The 19,359-nt window shown below is 43.6% G+C and overlaps 1 protein-coding gene across 2 annotated transcripts in view; it reads left to right on the forward strand.

Annotated features, from left to right (window-relative positions):
- The first annotated feature begins 21 nt into the window (after positions 1-21).
- Positions 22-19,359, forward strand: part of NUP37 (nucleoporin 37) — a 37,450-nt gene continuing 18,112 nt past the window's right edge. Inside the window, exons 1-4 of one of the 2 annotated variants that reach the window (XM_075600627.1) lie at positions 22-218; positions 4,544-4,714; positions 10,455-10,579; positions 11,573-11,645. In XM_075600627.1, coding sequence (XP_075456742.1) covers positions 4,559-4,714; positions 10,455-10,579; positions 11,573-11,645 — 354 coding nt within the window. In that variant the 5' untranslated portion in view covers positions 22-218; positions 4,544-4,558. The remainder of the gene's footprint in view (positions 219-4,543; positions 4,715-10,454; positions 10,580-11,572; positions 11,646-19,359) is intronic. The other variant, XM_075600626.1, reaches the window with a different exon arrangement.

Below are 19,359 nucleotides of genomic sequence, written 5' to 3' on the forward strand. Positions count from 1 at the left end.
CAAATCCTTTGCATTCACAAATATGAACACCAGCTATGCTTCTCCGGACCTAGAGAGCGGTGTATACGATCTCTATGGCAACGTGTGGTCCCCTCTGCGGCTCCGTAGTTCCGTGATGACATCATTCAACCACTTGGGGGGGGCGGGGAACACACCTTGTAGGAGCGCGAGGCCTGCAGCCCCAGGAGGACGGCGTGACAAACACTCCCAAACTGCAAGTATGCACACTAGAGTGAGCTGTGATTCTGACCTTGCCGCTAGTAATCTGCCCTAACCCTATGGGAGAGAAGACGTTGCTTGATAGCAGTTCCCCGTATCAGGGTTTTCTATTGATGAGAACTTTTTTTCTGTTTGTTGTTACTATTATTTATTCTTTCCTCCCGCGCCTCTCTCTGTCTCTAACAACACGTGTGTGTACAAGAACTCACACGCTATTGAACACAGGCTGCTGACTACGTTTGTATAATACACTATTGGTGTTTTCTGAATAAGGATTCTTGTAAAGAGACTGATGTGTCCTGTGAAACTATGGCCTGTTTTTTCTCTCTGGCCCTTCTGTTTTGTGAGTTTTTCCCTTTTTGGTTGATGGGAATACAATGTTATTCTTCTAATAGGTTGTTTTTTTTTTTTTAACACTTTATGTGGAATTTTCATGTGAATACACTTCTTTACTTAACTAGATTACTTTGCATTTTTGGTAGTGCTGGGAATCTCCTACTTTGACAGGATGAAGGTGGTTTGGGGCAGGTTATTGTGGGTTTGACAGCATGGTGCGCAGAGGGGAGCTCAATACATTGCAAGTGTTGGTGGTAGCCTTGGGGCTAGTTGCACCTACTTTACTGTTCTATTGGTTATTGCTCAACTCTGTCTCTAGGGGGTAATTTATTTTTGCCTTTGCCCTATGACGAGGTAATCAAAAGCATTAGTTAAATTCCTTTTTAAAATACCCTGAGCTTGTATTCTGGGAATTTGAGGTGTGTGTGTGTGTGTGTGTGTGTGTGTGTGTGTGTGTGTGTGGTGTGTGTGTGGTGTGTGTGTGGTGTGTGTGTGGTGTGTGTGTGGTGTGTGTGTGGTGTGTGTGTGGTGTGTGTGTGGTGTGTGTGTGGTGTGTGTGGTGTGTGTGTGTGTGTGTGTTAGCTGTCCCATGGACTGGTGAAAAAAGTGTGAAAGCCCTGAAGGGGTTAAATAAAGCATGAGTTTGTGAGTAGTGCAATTAAAATCTGGCTAAAGCCCGTATCATACTTACCTTTACTATAGAGGTAAACTGGGTGCACAAATTCCCTGGTGTGAATATAATAAAACTTACACAGAGACAGAGAGATATATTTGTAAACTTTATTATATTCACACCAGGGAATTTGAGCTCCCAAGTTTACCTCTATAGTAAAGGTAAGTATGATATTGGCTTTAGCCAGATTTTAATTGCACTACTCACATAAGCTCATGCTTTATTTAACCCCTTCAGGGCTTTTACACTTTTTTCACCAGTCCATGGGACAACTATTACACGTATGTATGTATGTATGTATGTATGTATGTATGTATGTGTGGGTACCTGCATTAACGGGTATGTCTTGATGTGGCATGCAAGCATACAAATGCTTTGACCAAAGGGTTTAACAAAATACCCTTTTTCATGAGAATATTACTTTATCTTAGGCCGTGCTTATAGTGCCGGCGACGCGACGTCGCCCAAAAGCATTGCCGCCGCTGCGTGCGCTTATAGTGCATGCGATGGCGACAAGCGCCGTCGCCAAAACTTGACGCCGGTAGAATTTGATTTTTCAAGGGCCGTCACGTGACGGCCCTTGAACAAATCAAATTGCGGGAATCCCGCGATGCCGCCGACCGGCGAAACATAACTTTCGGCGACGGGTGACGTCACCCATCGTGTCGCCATCGGCGGCACTATAGGCAAAGCCTTAACCTAATTGGTAGGAGCGCAGGAATCGTTCTTTTTGTTTTCCTAATGAGATAATCTGACTTATTAGTCACTCTGTTCCTTTCGGTATCAGTTGTCTCCATAGGTTGGCATGTGGCAAAGGCTGCAAAACCAGGGCAGCAGTAGAGCAGAGAAAAATACACTAAACTTTATAATTAAAAAAAAAAAACCTAATTAGTTTCATTTGTATCGGATGCAGTTTATTTTGCTCCACTTTCACCTTCATTTTTCAGCTGGGAGACTTTCATGTAGTGAAAAATGGGTACTTTCCTGTTATCCGTAGCCATATTCAAAAACCATATTCCAAAACCACGAATCAACTGTACACAATAACTTCACTGTTCACGAATCTACTGTACACAATAATAACTTCACAAATCTACTGTAATTTTGACAAATGAGAATGAACATCTTCAGTTTACCTCGGACCGAAGAAGAAGCAGTGGTGTTCTTACAAGAGAGAGGTGTACTGACAGGTGGTCTAGTGTGTAAAAATGGTCACGAAATGAAGCTGTACTTTAGCTCCAGTATTTTCTGGGATTGCAGGAAGTATACTTGCCGGAAGATGGTCAACATCCGCACCGGAAAAAGTCGTCTACCCTTTGTGACCGGCGTTCGTTTCTTCTATTGCTGGGCCAAGGAATTGACATCGGGAGAACCGCAAGTGCTTCTTGGTCGAAGTCAGCGACGTATTTGAGTCACTGCTGAAAGCACTCAAACTTTTTGGGCCTCGGGAATCTCAATTATAATTGTTGTAAATAAATAAGTTGTTTTTAACAAATAAATAAGTTGTTTTTAATAAAGAAGTTCTTTTGAATATGGCTCCGGATAACAGGAAAGTACCGAAAAATGACGTAATCACAGAACTGAATATTGAGCACTGGAGGATCTAGTGCCATACTTTCTAAGCATTGCTAAGCTCTAAAGCATAGCACCATTTAGTAAATGTGGGCCCAATTCTGTGCATGTTGGTTGCTAACTGGAGGTTCTCCTTAGTTGTCTATGCTGACAGTTCCTGCCAAAGTACTGTATTTACAAAGTGTATGAGATCACTAATGATGCAAATTAGATTGATTTTTCAAGGAGAGATGCTCACAATGGGAGATGTGGCAGGTCTGTCACTCACATTTGTGTTTAAATGTTATTACCTTGCTCTAGAACCTCGCAAACTTCTGTCATTGGTCTCATTATGATAAAGTGCCTCTGTGGCATTGTAGGGCAGTATTAGAACAATTTGTGGGAACTGAGGTACATAGTGTTTCACTAAAATACAGTTTTGTGGTTTTATAAACTCCAGAGCATTGACGGCTGTGATCTCAAACAGGATCTTTCAGCAATACAATACCCACTTACGCAACTATTTTTGGGGTTCGCCTTTTCTCTTATGGAAAGCAGATTTAAAGAAAGTATGCTAAAGAGATAAAGGTACAGTCTTTCTCAAAATCAACTTTGAGATCAATATATCAAAGTTATGGCAAATTACAAAATCGAATATCTGCTGATAAACCATTTGTGTTAAGTAGTACAGGCAGTCCTCGGTTATCCAACGGAATCCGTTCTGGAAGTAGCGTTGGATAGTGAAACAGTTGTAAAGTGAGTCCCATGTTAGTCAGTGGCGGTGAGCGTTGGATAACGCATTCAGGCGTCGAAAAACATCCCATAGGGTTGCATTGGATATGCCATTCGTTGTAAAGTGAAACGTTGGATAACGAGGACTACCTGTATGTACCGCTGTGTCACTGAGACTTTATTGTTTCTATTTACTCTTTCCGAATCCCCTGCTTAAAAAATCAAAAGCATTGCAGATGGGTTGAGTGTTTTACCATCAGAGTGAATACAAAACATTGAGCTAAGGGTTGAACTCCACCGGACCCCTTAGTGTGTGCGTGTGTGTGTGTGTGTGCACGTGTTCGTGTGTGTGTCTGCTGAGTTACACTGATGGAAGCCGCCATTGTGTTGGTCACACAATCAGGATTTTTACAAATTTATAACATGAGCACCAAACGATTGCCAGCTTGGGTAAGAATGTAGAATTATACATAGTCATATGCTTTACATATACAAATAAGAAAAAAGGATGGGGGGTGTAGTATTGCTGCTTTAACATGATTCCAATTGCTTATGTGTGAGATAGGAAGGGATAGGCAGTACAGGCATACCCCGCATTAACATACGCAATGGGACCGGAGCATGTATGTAAAGCGAAAATGTACTTAAAGTGAAGCACTACCTTTTCCCCACTTATTGATGCATGTACTGTACTGCAATCGTTATATACGTGCATAACTGATGTAAATAACGCATTTGTAACAGGCTCTATACTCTCCCTGCTTGCGCACAGCTTCGGTACAGGTAGGGAGCCGGTATTGCTGTTCAGGACGTGATGACAGGCGCATGCGTGAGCTGCCGTTTGCCTATTGGGTGATATGTACTTACTCGTGAGTGTACTTAAAGTGAGTATACTTAAAGCGGGGTATGCCTGTATAATACCCTTTTTTTTATTGGACCAATGTAGGTATATTGACTCCTGGGGAATGTTTGAAGAAAAAATAATGATTGAAACATTTATATATCGTCATTTTATGCTTTTATTTCTTTAAGATACCACATTAGAGGATGAAGCATGACGTATCTAGAAATGCTGCCTACACAGTTGACTGCGAAGATTATGTGCATGTTGTGGAATTCAACCCCTTTGAATTTGGGGTGGCAGGATCATTAATTGCTTATGGTGGCAACAGCTATGTGGTTATTGCTTCTTGCAGATTTCAGGTAGGTGCAATCTTACACATACGCTTTTGAGCAGTGAACAAAGTTAACTCCAAACAGTCCAAAAGGAAATTGCATGAAATACACCGTACATGCCACTGCCGCAAGGTATGACGTCACGTCTTCCTATTGTGACGCGGGACATTTTAAGCCACCATTACGAGAACCCAAACAATCCCAGCCGGAGATGCTTCTGAGATAAGTATCTCGGGAAGCAGGGGGTCACCGGAGCTAAAATCATCACAGTTCATCTCTGGAGACCCCCTGCTTCAAACCTATTACAGAAGAAGAAAAAAGCCGATTTGGACTGCTCCTTTAAATAGCTACATTAACAAAATCTGTAAATAAAAGAGAAGTGCCTCGTTCTGCACCTTTAAAAATGAAATATTGGATTCATGGCAACTTTTAATCCACTTCCTGCTCCTATATTTTATAGAGAGTGAGTAGAAGAGTCTGACCACTCCGCACGCATCCAACACCTAGCATCCAGTACTTGGCTCCTGCTCATTTATGATAATCTTGTCAGCACTTCTCTTGAAGATGCATTAGCAGAGTTTATCTCCACCCTTAGGCTAAGGCCCCGCTCCCTCCGTCAGCGCTCCCGCACTGCAGACAGGCGGGGCACTGACAGACACAGACCGCGATATGCGGTCTGTAGGGAGCGGGAGGTGGGCGGGAGTGGGAGGTTTGAGCGGGGGCGTGGCTTGAGCGGAGGGACCCGCTACTCTCCCCCCCCCCCCCCCCCGTCCCTCCCTCCACGGGCTCGGGCTGGCACTCATAACTCATAAACACACGCAGGCACTCTCTCTCACACACACGCACGCACGCACTCATACACATACATACACACACACAGACAGGCACTCGCGCTGCTTTCCCCCCACACTCCTCCCCGCTCCCCGAAGCCTCTCCTCCTCCCGAAGCCTCCCCTCTTCATTGGCTCACAGCCACACAACGTGACGCGTCAACGCTAGGGATCACCATTCTCTTGTATCCCGTAGCGGCTGACGCGTCACAGTGTGTAGTGAGCTGTGCAGCCAGGGGGGACCGGGACCGGCTCCGCAGGATTCCCCTGCTGGTGGGGAACTCGCGTGTGGCCGCCCGCGCCGCCGGGCGCACCGGGTCCCAGGCCTTACTCATTACTTTAGGATATATATGTTTCCTTCTAACTGCTGCCACAGTATATTTAAAGAAGAAACCTATGAGGTTTCAAAAGTAATATAAAGAAACACATACGAGAAGCATTTCTTTGCACTCCATGCCAAGTTTAAACACTTTTTGGTTTATATGTAAGTAAGCATTACCCTCCTAAATTCGCAGTTGGTTGTCCATCTTTACTTTAGAAGAAATATGTGAAAGATTTGGGGGGTGTTTTAATACGTATATTCCTATTTGGATACATTGTGTTTTTTGTTCTGTGTAGTGATGGTTATTCAAATATTTTTATAGTAAACCTTGTAAAATAAAATCATTGAAGACACAGTATTGCATCATTTTGACTCTTTTACGAGGTAGAATTGTATTTACATTTTTTTTTAAAAATATAAGCCAAAAGAACATAGCCTGCCACGCTCCTGGACTCATCGGCATGAAAAAATAATTTGGAAGGGAACACAACCTTCTTTTTTTAATCCCTGATTCTGTGTAGTTGAAATGTGTGTCAAACATTACATATGCTGAAGAGATGCTTTCTGCGAGCTAATAAAAATGTTACATTAACTGACGATTTTACTAGTCCCAGATCCTGCACTTCGTATGTGTATACAAAGCCTTTGTGTTCTCAAAGTACTAATAGGCCAAAGAGCCAAGTAAAAGCAAGGGTTTTGTGAGTTGACTAATCATCTACAACCAGACTCTTTTTTTTTTAATGACACAAACTACTTTTACTTGGTTATCATGGGTTCTGCACATATATACTATAAATAGTTGTACCTATGATGGCCTATTAGGACTTTTTTGTTCCAAATCCCAATTTTGTATGCCAGGCATTTGATTGGTGAAATGTTAATGGTTGTCTCCTTTCTTATGTGTATGCATATTTATATAGTGCCACCAATGTACAGTGCTCTTAACAGAATTAGCAAGACCGTAAGTACAGGGAGATAATGTACAAAGTGTATCCAGTGAAGTTGACGATAGAAATTAGACATTCCTTGCCCTACAGAGTGTACAATCTAAATAGTATAATGGAAGACTTACAATAGAATCTAGTGTAAAACATTTTTGAGGCAGAGTGGAAGTTCACCGGGATTTATGAGTGCGAAGGCATAGCCACAGGCCCAAACTAACAAAATGTTTCACAAGAGGAGAGATTTCAGGAGTGACTTGAGGATGTGGGCGAATGCGGTGGGGGAGGGAGTTTTACTGGTAGGGAACCAAAAGTGAGTGGTTTCAGACGTTTGAGTGCTCAAGGAACGAGTGAAGCAGAAGAGACATCCTCAGCAGAGCATAAGGAATAAGAAGGGATATAGCAAGAGAGCTGAGGTGTGACGAGGGGTAGAAAAATGTAGCGCCTTGAAGGAGAATTTTTATAGTTCATGCAGAATTTGATGGGCATCCATCGGAGAAATTACAGGAGGAGAGGCAGTCAGAGATAAGCATTTTAAATAGGTTGTACAGTTAATCTGTAGGAAGGCTAGAAAGAAGGTTGCAATAGTCAAATCGGGAGATAATGAGGGCATGCATGAGAGTTTTAGTTGTAACGCAACAGAGAAATATGTTTCTGGCAATGTCACAAAGGAAATATTGGCAGGATTTAGCAACTGCTTGAATGTGAGGGAAGGAATGGATGGAATTAAATATTGCATCTACACAGCGAGCTTGACCCGTGATCGAAAATTGACCGATTCGGCATGGTTTAGGTATCATTATGAGCTCTGTTCTAGATGTTAAGTTTCAGGCGACGTAAGGCCACCCAGCATGAAATGCTGAGACTTGGGACTGGCTGTCAGGAGTAAGCTTAGGGGTTAAAAAGTGCAATTGTGTGTGATCTGCATAAATTCACTTACCAGGCCTCGCGTCCAAGCGTCTCCATGGCGACAGGCGTCAATAGACGCTGCAAAGTCATGTGATGTCACGTCGCCATGGCAATGACGCCGAATTCACGGTAAGGGGGGTGGACGCGACCCAGGGTCAGAGGAGGCAGGGGGGGCGCAGCCAAGGAAGTTTGCACACCCCTGACCTGTAAGATAGCCAGGTGAGTGTATAGAGAGAAAGGGAGTGGTCCCAGAGCCCTGATGCACGCCAAGAGATAGCTTGACAGGAGAAGGCGAAGAGCTAGCAATAGAGCTACTGAAGGAGCCGTTATAAAGATAAGAGGAGAACCAGAGCTTTGTTCTAGGCTGGCTCCCATTTGCTGCACTGGCAGAGTTCAGAGTGGGGATGGGCAAAGTCTGTGCTGCCTCTTTAACCCTTTCTAGGTGTGACAGGCAACATAAGGCTGCGTCCATAGTAGAACATACTAGCTTCCTAGCACACTAGTCTCCTCCGTGACCCGACGAAGCGCAAGAAATACAAACAAGTTTGTATCGCGAAGCGCCGGTCTCCCTGTAGCGTATGTGCATGCGAGCACTATGCACATATACATTGGCGTCCTAGTGTTTGTTTCGGCACGAGCTACGTAGCTCGGCCGTATCCTGCACCTTGGACGCAGCCTAACCCCCAATCCATGCTTTGCAGTAGCCGTGCATGATGGGACACGTTATTAACGGTCGCATTTAACAGGTCAGTCAGCATAGGCGCCGCAATAAAAATTTGAAGCGACTAGGGACCCCTGGGACATATTTATCCATGCTTAAATATGATAAAACAAGTGTCATCAAACAGGATGGGGTGGACAAAAATATTACATTTTTAGGAGCCAGACAGAATTTTGATACGCCACCGACCGCTCTGTGCCACTGTTTGTTTGACACACACACACACACACACTGATATATGCAGTGTCACTCTATTAGACACTCGCCCCTCCCTACCACAGTGTGATATGAGACCTGAGGCAGGCTGAGTCCTGGATCGTGGCGGCTACCGCCCCAACCCTGACTTGCCTCAGCCACCTGCTCTCCGCTCCTACCTCCCCCCTGCTCATACCTGACTAAGCAGCGTGGCGATGACTGAGCACCAGCAAAGCAGCATGGAAGCTAGAGCGTGCAATTGCCGGTCTACTGAGCATTGATTTAGGCATCAAGGGTTAAATTTTAGGCGCTGATCACCCGGGATTTTTCCACCCCTGATTGAAGCATATTCCTTTTAGAGTTTCTGATCCATGAGACAGCAAAAACTCATTCTTCCTATCCCATTTATAAAGTAACAACTTTATTTCATATAACACTTTGCTCCCAAAGGGACTCAAAGCGCTTAACAATCTATGATTTTCGTGCCTGAGGCACAGGGAGATAATGTGACCTGCCCAAAGTCACAAATAGCTGACACAGAGAATTGAACCTGATTCCCCTGATTCAAACTCTGTCGTTTAGTCACTGGCTTTACTCACTGAGCCGCCACTCCCAGTAGCGTTTCAGATTGAAGGGTTTCCATTCTAAACATTATATTCTTCTATGCTGTAAATGAAATAATTAGTTATAATACTAAATTTGTCATGCAGTCAATCAAGGCTACCAAACTCTTGTAATCCCTGAATAATGTGCAAATTCAGGATGGTCATGTCACGTGTGCAAAAGCTTAATTTAGAAGCTTGGCCTCAGACTTTTATATTTCAATATTTGCAAACAAAACAGACCTTTCTGGCACTATGGTATGAGACAACACAAAAACTTGTGGATAATGTCACTAGCGATGAATCCGGTTCCTCAGGAGGTCTTTCACGACAAGTGACTAGGACATGAGCCTTGGTGTGCAGATATCACTGGTGCCTTGGTTCACCGCTCGTTAGTAGGTGTTGGGTCCCAGTCCTGCAGGAATTCCTCGCTGTCCAGACAACCTCCGAATCCTCGCCGCTCTGCAACTGACGTCACCATAGATTTCTCCTACTACGGTGTCCACGCTGTTCCACCATCCATATGCGTTTCGAAACTCAAAATAACGGGTCTCTTCATCGGGGGTAAGCGCGGACACCGTTGTAGGAGAAATCTGTGGTGATGTCAGTAGGGGTTGCAGAGCGGCGAGGATTTGGAGGAGTCTGGACAGCGAGGAATTCCTGCAGGACTGAGACCCAACAACTACCAACAAGTGATGAACCAATGCGCCAGTGATATCTGCACACCAAGGCTCATGTCTTAGTCACTTGTCTTGAAAGACCTCCTGAGGAACCGGATTCATCGCTAGTGACATTATCCACATAATTCACAAGTTTTTGTTTTCTCTCATACCATAGCTCCAGAAAGGTCTGTTTTGTTTGCATTACTCTAACTGGTTGTGAAACAGCCAGTGGGACTTTTTATACAGCGGTTTGGACTGTTTCACAGGACTATATGTTTATTCATTTGTATCTATACACATTGTGTTGTATTATCACATTGCGATATTAACGCTTTTGTATGCACTCATTTTTAAATATTTAATGAACATTTTGGCACATTAAAACCTACTGTAACTTTATCAATCGTCGGGTAGAAATAAGTATGTTTTTAGTTTGTGTGTATTGTTTACACAATCTTGGTTTAAAGATAAGTAGTAAAGGAAAATATGCAAGTGAAACCAGTCTCTCAATGAAAACGAAAATTCAGGGATGTTACATTTAAAGACATTACCAATAAAAACGTTATTCACTATTTTTAAAATTCAGGAAGAGGACTCCACTGTAGAAGGCATAGAGTTTAAGACCCTCAAAACTTTTCACCATGGAGTCAGAGTGGATGCCATTGCCTGGAGTCCAGAAACTAGATTTGATGCTTTAACTCCTCATCTAAGGTACAGTATGCATTTGTGTTTAGAAACTATATTCCTAAATTATGTTCTGTCCCAACGATATTGTTGGCTATTTTATTATTTTGAGTTCTGTTTCAAGTTTGACTCCATATTTTCATCCATGTATATTGTTTAGTCTGTCGTCAAAAGTTGAGAGAATTAAAAGTGAAATCTCTTGTAACCCTTCAGCACGGTACAACAGTCAATCATGGTGTGGTTTTTTTTGGTTGTGTTTTTATATTTAGTTTTTTAACTAAAAAAAAAAAAGTAAAGTAGCATTGTCTAAACATTTTCTGATTTTATAGGTTTTTCATCCGTTTCAGATGTAAGTTTTGCATGATCAGAAAGTACTTTAAGAATTATTCTGCCCAAGATACAGTGTACCGTAAAATTAACTTAGCATGACAGTATTCGTATTGTAGGATCATATTCTTGGATCAACGCAGAAATTTAAAGTAGATGTTTTACATGACCTTACAAGACCAGATAGGTAGAAAAAAGAAAGACACACAATGCAATCATATATAAACAAATATTAGGGTGGGGGGCTTGATGGATGTTATCTCCTTGAGAAATTCACACTCTCACAATATCAAGCAGATTATCAGGCTTTGGAATCCCAAGGTGAGGGAAAGAACTCGTGAGTGCAATCAGCTCCCTGAATTTCCAACTATAAACTGTTACCAAGGACCCAGGAGGAAGGTTCATTTAAGGGTTGAGACGCCATCACCCGTTATATTCACGTATTGTTCTATTTAATTTCACTGTTCCTCTATTACGGGTTTATACCATTTTGTTTTCCCTCACTGGTTCACATCATATTCTCCATTACAGTATTTATTTTCATCACTAGAGCGCCGGGAGATTTTTATTTTTTGTTCACAAAACCAGATAGGCCCACTTTTTTCAGATATACATCAGCAGCTTCTACAAAGAGCAAGACAAATTACAATTTTGTTTAATCTATGCTAATGAGGTTTATTCTCTTTAATATAGATTCTGCACAGCAGCTGGTGATAAAAAAATAAGGATCTTCTTTTCAGATTTGCCGGACAAAAATGAGTATAAGGTAAGAACAGTATTTTATTTTGGTTATAGTTACATTTTACAACATAAGGGCACTCGACATAAGATCACTTAAAAAAATTGGATGCAATGAAATCTGGTATAGGTCCACCTATCTATACTATAATTCAGAAAGTTTGTTTGTCGGCTATACAAATCCACAAGCATAATTCTAGAGCCATCAAATGTGGAATCAAAAGGAACAGCGTAGGTGGGGTTTTGGTATGTTTGGCCCATAGGGTATATGAAGCTATCAGGTATATTTCCGTACAAAGTCTCAGCTGTACAAGATGTCTGCAACTCGCTTTGATGTGACCAGTATGATGTTATGTGCCAGATCTATAGCCTACCAGGTTCAGCACCCAGTGGCTAATTTGCTTAAAGAAAAGTGGATGGTTGATGGGAGGCAGCAGAGGAGACGGCAAGGAAGGAGAGGGTGGTTGATATAGGGGGGGGGTGTAAGGGATGCTTAGAGCAGGGCCTAGACAGGTTTAGAAGGGAGGGGGGTTGTATTTACGGGTCACACAGGTGATGGGGATGATAGAAATTGGAACAAAATATTTTGAACTCCCTATTTTGGACACCCACCTGCCATGGAAATGCTTGGTAATTCTACTATATGCAGCTGAACCCCGTTATAACGCGGTCGTTGGTGTCCACGGAATGAGACCGCGTTATAACAGGGATCGCGTAAATTTCACCGCGCGAGGACTTGCCGGCATCTGCATTTCTCTCCTCTCCCTGCCGTAGACTTCTCGAGCGCAGAGGAGGGTCGCATGACACACACACACAAAACACACAAAATCCACGGGGAGCATGGGGAGGAAACAAAAATAAATTTAAGTGCAGCAAAAATGACAATGGGAAAAAAGCCTTCAATTGACTTGGCTCTAATGAATTGACTACTTCAAAGTACTTAAATTTATTTTTGTTTCCTCCCCATGCTCACCGTGGATTTTGTGTGTTTTGCTGTTACTGTGGGGGAAGAGTGAAGACTACCCCTTCCAGTGGGTTCCAGAGCAGGGGGTGAAACTGTATTTACATAAATTTTATCACATTTTTCACTTATTTAAGTTTTTGATTAGTCACTTATTATTAGTGTCCACTTTTTATTTGTTTGCGCCTGTGTTCACTTTACCACTATACAAACACACACATACACACACACATATCCCCCTACACCACGTGGAAATTTTTTTTCTTCCTTTAAACTTTCAATACTTGATTGCTAACAGACACATACCCCTACACCATGTGGGAGTTGAACATGAATAAATTTTATATACAGAAATACTCATGCAGGAATCGAACTCAGGACCTTCCATTTGCTAGACCAAGTCTTTACCTGCTTTTAGAACCTGTGACATCACAAAATCACTATGGCTTGGAGGTATAGAATTGGTCTAGCATATGAAAGGAGAGAAATGCAGATGTCGGTAAGTCCTCGCGTGGCGAAAGGAGGTGTTTTTAAATCGGGAGCCACGTTTAGGCTGCGTTGTAGCGGGTTGAGCTGTATTTAGGAAAGCCGTTTGTCTGTTCGTTATGCATTTGGACGCCTCTTAAGATATCTTAACCAAATTTTGCATGAGGGTTCCTGAGATGGAGTAGGTTTTTCTCGGTTTGGATAGATTCTAGACACTGACTGTAAACAATGACACAGAGTTTGTGGTTCAATTCCTGATGACAGCTCTTTGTGACCTTGGGAAAGTCACATTATCTCCTTCAGGCACCAAAAACATAGATTGTAAGCTCATGTGGGCATGGACTGTCTGTGAAAGTTATGTGCTGCATATTGCGCACTATACTGTAATTGTAAAGCGCTATATGAAATTAAGTTGTTATTTATTATGCACATAAAGAGAGTCAGTCGGCTATAAAGTTTACACATGAAGCAGACAAAGAAAGATGGGAAGTCAGTTGGCACGTGAGCTGGAAGTAAGAATGCTGGACAAGGAGAGAGGCCGAAAGAATTGGGGACATCATAAGGTATTAAAGGAAATTGATAGGGAGGAGAGAGATTGGTTTCTTAGAATTTCTGAGCATCCCTGGGTACTTTCAGCTAGTTATGTGTAATAATACAAACGGACACAATGCAAAAAATAATAAATGTATCATGCTCTGATGGTCCTAGAGAAGACTAAAATGTTGAGTGCGTTATTGATTGAAAATAAAACATGCTAAATGTGTTAATATAAAAATGAAATGCATGGTACATCAACTCAGTTATTTTCCTTCCGCCTCTATTCATTATGCTGTGAAGTGCCTTCCCCTTGTTCATTAAAAGTTCAGCTTCATTTAGATATACAAGGGGAAGACTACTTCACAGCTTATACAATCGACTCCTTGGTCCTAAATAATTAGTAGGCAATAGCAATGCAAAAAATAGCAGTATATTTGCTTTGGATATTTTTTTTTTTTTTAACTTATACTATATTAGATTTTTAGAAAAGCGGGAAGGGATGTAGAAAGGGGGGAGAGAGTACCACATTGTTAACAATCGTATCGTAAAATTTTCCAATCGGTAACAGCAACACCCTCAACACACCACAATCGGTTGACTGAAAAGAGATATAACTCTTTACCCACATCAATTAAAAAATGTTACAGATTCCCCAATGAATACCAGGGCTCCCAAACCTTATAACATTTTCTTGTATTGTGGCTTACATAGGCTGTTAATCTTTCCATTGATTGGACCTCATTTACTCTTATGATCTCTCTCCTTGAGGGTGGTTGAGTCTTTTTCCAGGCCCCTGCGATTGCATGCCTTGCCGCGGTGAGAATGTGTAATAATAGTTTACTTGTATTTTGGTTTAAACTTTCCAAGGGTTTCCCCAGAACCATCGTAAGTGTGTCTAGAGCCGAGGTGGGTAACCCTCTGGCCAATAGCCTCAAGTGGCTAATTGGCCATCAAAGTGTGGCTAATTGGAGTTTCAAAAAAATGTGACCTAGATCTGATAAAACTAGCTTCTATTACAACGGACGGTGCACCAGCAATGATTGGAAGAAAATCGGGATTTCAGGGAGAATGGTGTGAAAAACATGTTGCCCTCCTTCCGCTTCATTCTGCATCAGGAGAATGTGTATACTCAGGTGTTCGGAACGACACGTTGAAAACTTTGATGGACATAGTTGTGAAAATTGTGAATTGCATCCGAAGTGGAAGTTCCCTCATCCATCGACAGTTTGTTGAGGCCTTGAAAGAATGCGGTGATTTGTGATTTCGAGGATCTTACTGACTATGCAAATGTGAGATGGTTGAGCAGAGGAAAAGTTCTGGAACGGTTTACCCTATTTGCTTCCTCAAATTAAAGATTTTCTTGTTGAGAAATGTCAGATAGAAAAATGTTCTGATATTGAGGACCCTTCATGGCAGTGTGATTTACATTTTCTGTGCGATATCAGGGCTCACTTAAATGAATTAAACGTGAAGCTGCAGGGAAAGGGTAAAGTAATATGTGAGCTGGCACAGCATATTCAAGAATTCAATTTGGAGGCGGAGATAAGATGTGCGTTGAGTACAGATAATCAGTCAATGTTTATGCAACTTGTCAGAATAAAGGATTGTCTTTTTTTGCTTTAAATTCTTACAGTCTTCAAGAATTAATTTTAAAAAATCGATTTTTGTCAATCATTCGGGGCATATGTATTCACTAGGGTTACCTTAATCTATGACCCGAAAAACCTTCAGCATAATCTACCCTCCTTCTTCTCTCTCTTTATTTCTTCCAATTGGAATGGGACATTTTGTTTCATCAGAATAGCTTTTTTTCTTTTGTAAAAGAAGAATAGTATGCTAACGGATAGGTACCCCGAAAAGTGTTGGGTGGGTCTTGGCTATTAAAATGAGTTTCCTGGAGAAACAAAATATCTGCCTGCATTTTCTTAAATTCGCTATGGGCTAGTCTCCTTTTTTATATTAGCGTTTAGTCCCTTTTATATTTAGAGAGTCTACTTTTATAGATAACTAGCTGATATTCCCGGCGTTGCCCGGGATTTAATTTTCCCGCTAAACCCACGTGTGCACATGTCTGATTTCTCCCCCCCCCCCCATCCTTCACAGCTCTAATTTCCGCCCCTTGGTCACGGGCCGGTCCGCCCCGCCCCGTTTCACATGTCCAATTTCCAACCCAACACCCCCCCCCCCCTTCAGAGCTTGGGGGCGGTGGGTCAGTAGGGTTGGGATTCCCCCCCCCCCCATCACAACTAGGCGGCGGCTCACTGGAGGCGCAGGCGTGAGGGTTGTAACCCCCCCTCTTCAAAGCTCAGCGGCGGTAGCTCACTGGGGGGGCGGGCGTTAGGGTAGTGATTTTTTTTCCCCCTTCAGAGTGGGAGGCAGTGACTGGGTGGGTGAGTGGGAGGCAATGACACTTGGGAGGCAGTAACTGGGTGGGTGGGAGGCAGTAACTGTGGGTGGGAGGCAGTAACTGTGGGTGGGTGGGAGGCAGTGGGTGGTTGGGAGGATAGTGACTGGGTTGGACACTTGGCAGTGGGTTGGTGGGAGGCAGTGACTAGGCAGTGGGTGTGTGGGTGTGAGGCAGTGACTGGGTGGGTGGTTTGGCAGTGACTGGGTGGGTGGGGTGGCAGTGACTGGGTGGGTGGCAGTGACTTCAGTGATCTTAGACAGTGACTGGGGTGGGTGACTTTCCTTGACTGGGTGGCTGCTGCTTCCTGCCGCCAGACGCTTTCCCCACCCTGCCCCTGATATCCCCGCGGCAGCTGGCTGGGGCAGGAGGTGGTCTTGGTGAAGGGGCGCGCGGGAAGTTGTCGGGTGGGGGCGACACTTGCGGTCTGTAGCTGGAGGCGTGCTTAGGGGAGGCGGTGTTAGCGCTTCCCCTCCGTCCCACGTGGGAGCGGGGGGGAGCCTGGGGGGTGGGGACGCTGAAGGGTGTGAGGCAGCTGGAGGTGAGGCGCGGTGCGGCTCAGGATGTGGTGTGTGGCTCTCAAGTGGTGTGAGGGTGTGTGTATTTGTGTTTCTGACGTCACCCCACCCCCGCAGGCCAATCACAGCGTGAGCCGCCACCAAGCACGTGAGCCGCCGCAACCAATGAGCATCCTCACAAACCCACAAATAACCAAACTTTCAGTTTTTTATATAGATTGATTAGTCATGGGATACATGTTAAGGCTAGCTCTCTGTTTATCGTAATATATAATGTATAGGGTGTCGGTGTCGTTACCTTATCTTGGTGACTTACTACGATCCTCTTTTAAAGGAAGGGAGGAGGATCCTCCCTGTTGATCTGTGATGGTACTGGGGGAGACAGGGGAGAAAAATTAGGAGAACAAAGGGTATATGGGGGGGATGGACCTACTATCCATCCTAAAACCTTTTACCTATTGGTCCTTCTCTGGACCAAAATAAAGGGCTAAAATAAGCCCAAATAGTAGGGGGGATGCACAAGCCTCGATTTCAGGGCACCCCAAACTCCATTGAAGGACTCCTTCATTCTGATTCCGCCAAACCTCTTAACCTCTAAAACCCTACCCCTTTTTATAAACAGAATTTGGGAAGCAAGTAATTGCCTTTGGTTCAAATGAACAGCCTAAACTTCTTTGTGACGGAGCGGCCTGTAGGTGAGGGCAGACTGACGCAGAGACAGAGGGTTCCGCTTAACTATAGTGGTTTATTTGCCACAAAACAGCAACCAAAACATTGAGGCTACTGCCCCTTTAAGGCAAAACACAAAATAATTCAATCAAATCCTATTCCCATTAGGGAAACTAAATACACCAGCAGGTCCCTAGCTAACGCCAACTAACCTGGTTCACAGCCCAGAACATGCCCTGGTATATGAAACAAAATAACAGTCTCTGCACAGAACAAATAAAGGGTTTTTGTTTATCTGTCAGTCCTTGTCTTTATCCTGGGTGTGATTCCCAGCTGGACCCCGCAGGCCTACTTCCTTCAGTCCTAGGGTCCATAACATCCAGACTCTCCCCGGCTGGGAGAACTGTCACTTCCTCTCTCACTGTGGAGGAAAGCAGTCTCCCTGTCTGACAGCTTCCTGTCTTTTATCCCTGTTCCATCAGGAGTTGATTATGCACACCTCCCTGATCAGGTGTGCAATCCGACACCCGTGCAGTCTGGGAAGGGAGTTAATCTCTTCACTCCTTTACACTCTTACCTTAAATATTTCTGCTTTTCTTATAGAATTCACAGCTCATAACTATAATAAATAGTTTAGGACCTTAGAAAAAAAAGTAAAATTGATAGGATCAGATTGTAATTTAACAAAAATAACTGAGTCTGTTGGAAAGTCCATCTTTCTCTTAGATTTCTTGCTCCTCGGGAACAGCGAAGGTATCAAAAACCCCCAGGGGAAAAAGTTCGCCGCGGATCATAAACTCTGAGCCGCAAACCTCTTCCACCAGCTGATCAGACTTTAACCGTGGAGACAGGACCCTTTGCCCCGTCAGGTCTGGTAGGCGATATCAGGAGCTTCTGGGCGGTTCCCTTATTAACTCTGTTGTGAGGCTTCCGGTGGTCTTTCGGGCCTCGGAACGCTGAAGTTTCGCGGATAACTGGCCATGTACACCAGGGGCTCCTAGGATATTCTTCGCCTCTTCCAGGAATTTAATGAAAATTGCCTCCCATCTTTGTTTGACTAGTCGGAATGGGAAAGCCCATCTATACCGGATCACGTTATCTCTCAGGACCGCTGTGACTGGACGGAGGCTTCTTCTTCAAGATTGTAGATCTGGAAAGATCTTGGAAAATCTGGATACTAGAGTCTTCAAAGTCCACATATTCTTGATTCCTGCAACCTCTCGTTATTTTCTCCTTTAGTGGTGTAATAGTCAAACTACACTATTACATCCCTACATTTCCGAGGGTCTGTAGATCTTGGACCTAAGGCTCGGTGTGCTCTGTCCATATGCAGGTCACTTGTTAGAGACGGAACTATTTGGGTAAATAATTTTGTTAGATAGGGTTGCAACTGACCCGAATCAATTGCTTACGGGATATTTCTTACTCTAAGGTTTTGCCTTATTTCCTGATTTTCCAAATAATTGACAGTATCATTCAGGTTCTTGATTTCGTCGTTATGTCAGAATAACTCGTCTTCCATTGAACCCGAACTGCAGGGATTCTTCAAGTTTATTTTCCAGCTGCAATGCTCGCTCCGTCAGGGAAGTCTTGATCAGAGCCCTGCATCTCTCTAAACAGCTCTTTTTAAAAAATTTGGGGTGTTTTAGGAATTTTCTTCTGTCTTGATCTTGTTCTGTGTCAATAAAATTTCCCCCTTGTTGTGGGTGACCCTGTTCCTGTACACACACGGGCGCTATCTTGAATTTTGGGAACAGGAAAGAGGCCGTTTGAGAGGTAAATGCCAATGGGTCTGTCGTGCGCGTCAGTGTAGTTGACCAGGTCTGGATGCTTCAGACACTGGAGCCACACGAGGGAGTTATGCCAGGCCACAGAAATAACCGGTGCAGGGAGAGGGGTATGATACTTCACCTGCTGTCCTCCGGTTTGGGGCCCACTCTCCTCGTTGGCTCCTGCGTGCCGCCGTCAAGAGGTATCTGGAAACTGGAGGGAAACGGCGCTACTGCGCATGTCCGGAAAAAAGCTCCCAGGGTAATCTTCACACAACTTTATTGAACACACACAGGGCTACACCAGCATCTCCCCCTCTACGCGTTTCACCCTTTCACAGAGGGCTTCGTCTCGGAGTGGGGAGAGGTGGTGACAGCCTCTTAAATAGCCTAAAAGC

The sequence above is a fragment of the Ascaphus truei genome, chromosome 5 (assembly GCF_040206685.1).
Source record: "Ascaphus truei isolate aAscTru1 chromosome 5, aAscTru1.hap1, whole genome shotgun sequence".
In the NCBI taxonomy this organism is placed as follows: domain Eukaryota; kingdom Metazoa; phylum Chordata; class Amphibia; order Anura; family Ascaphidae; genus Ascaphus; species Ascaphus truei.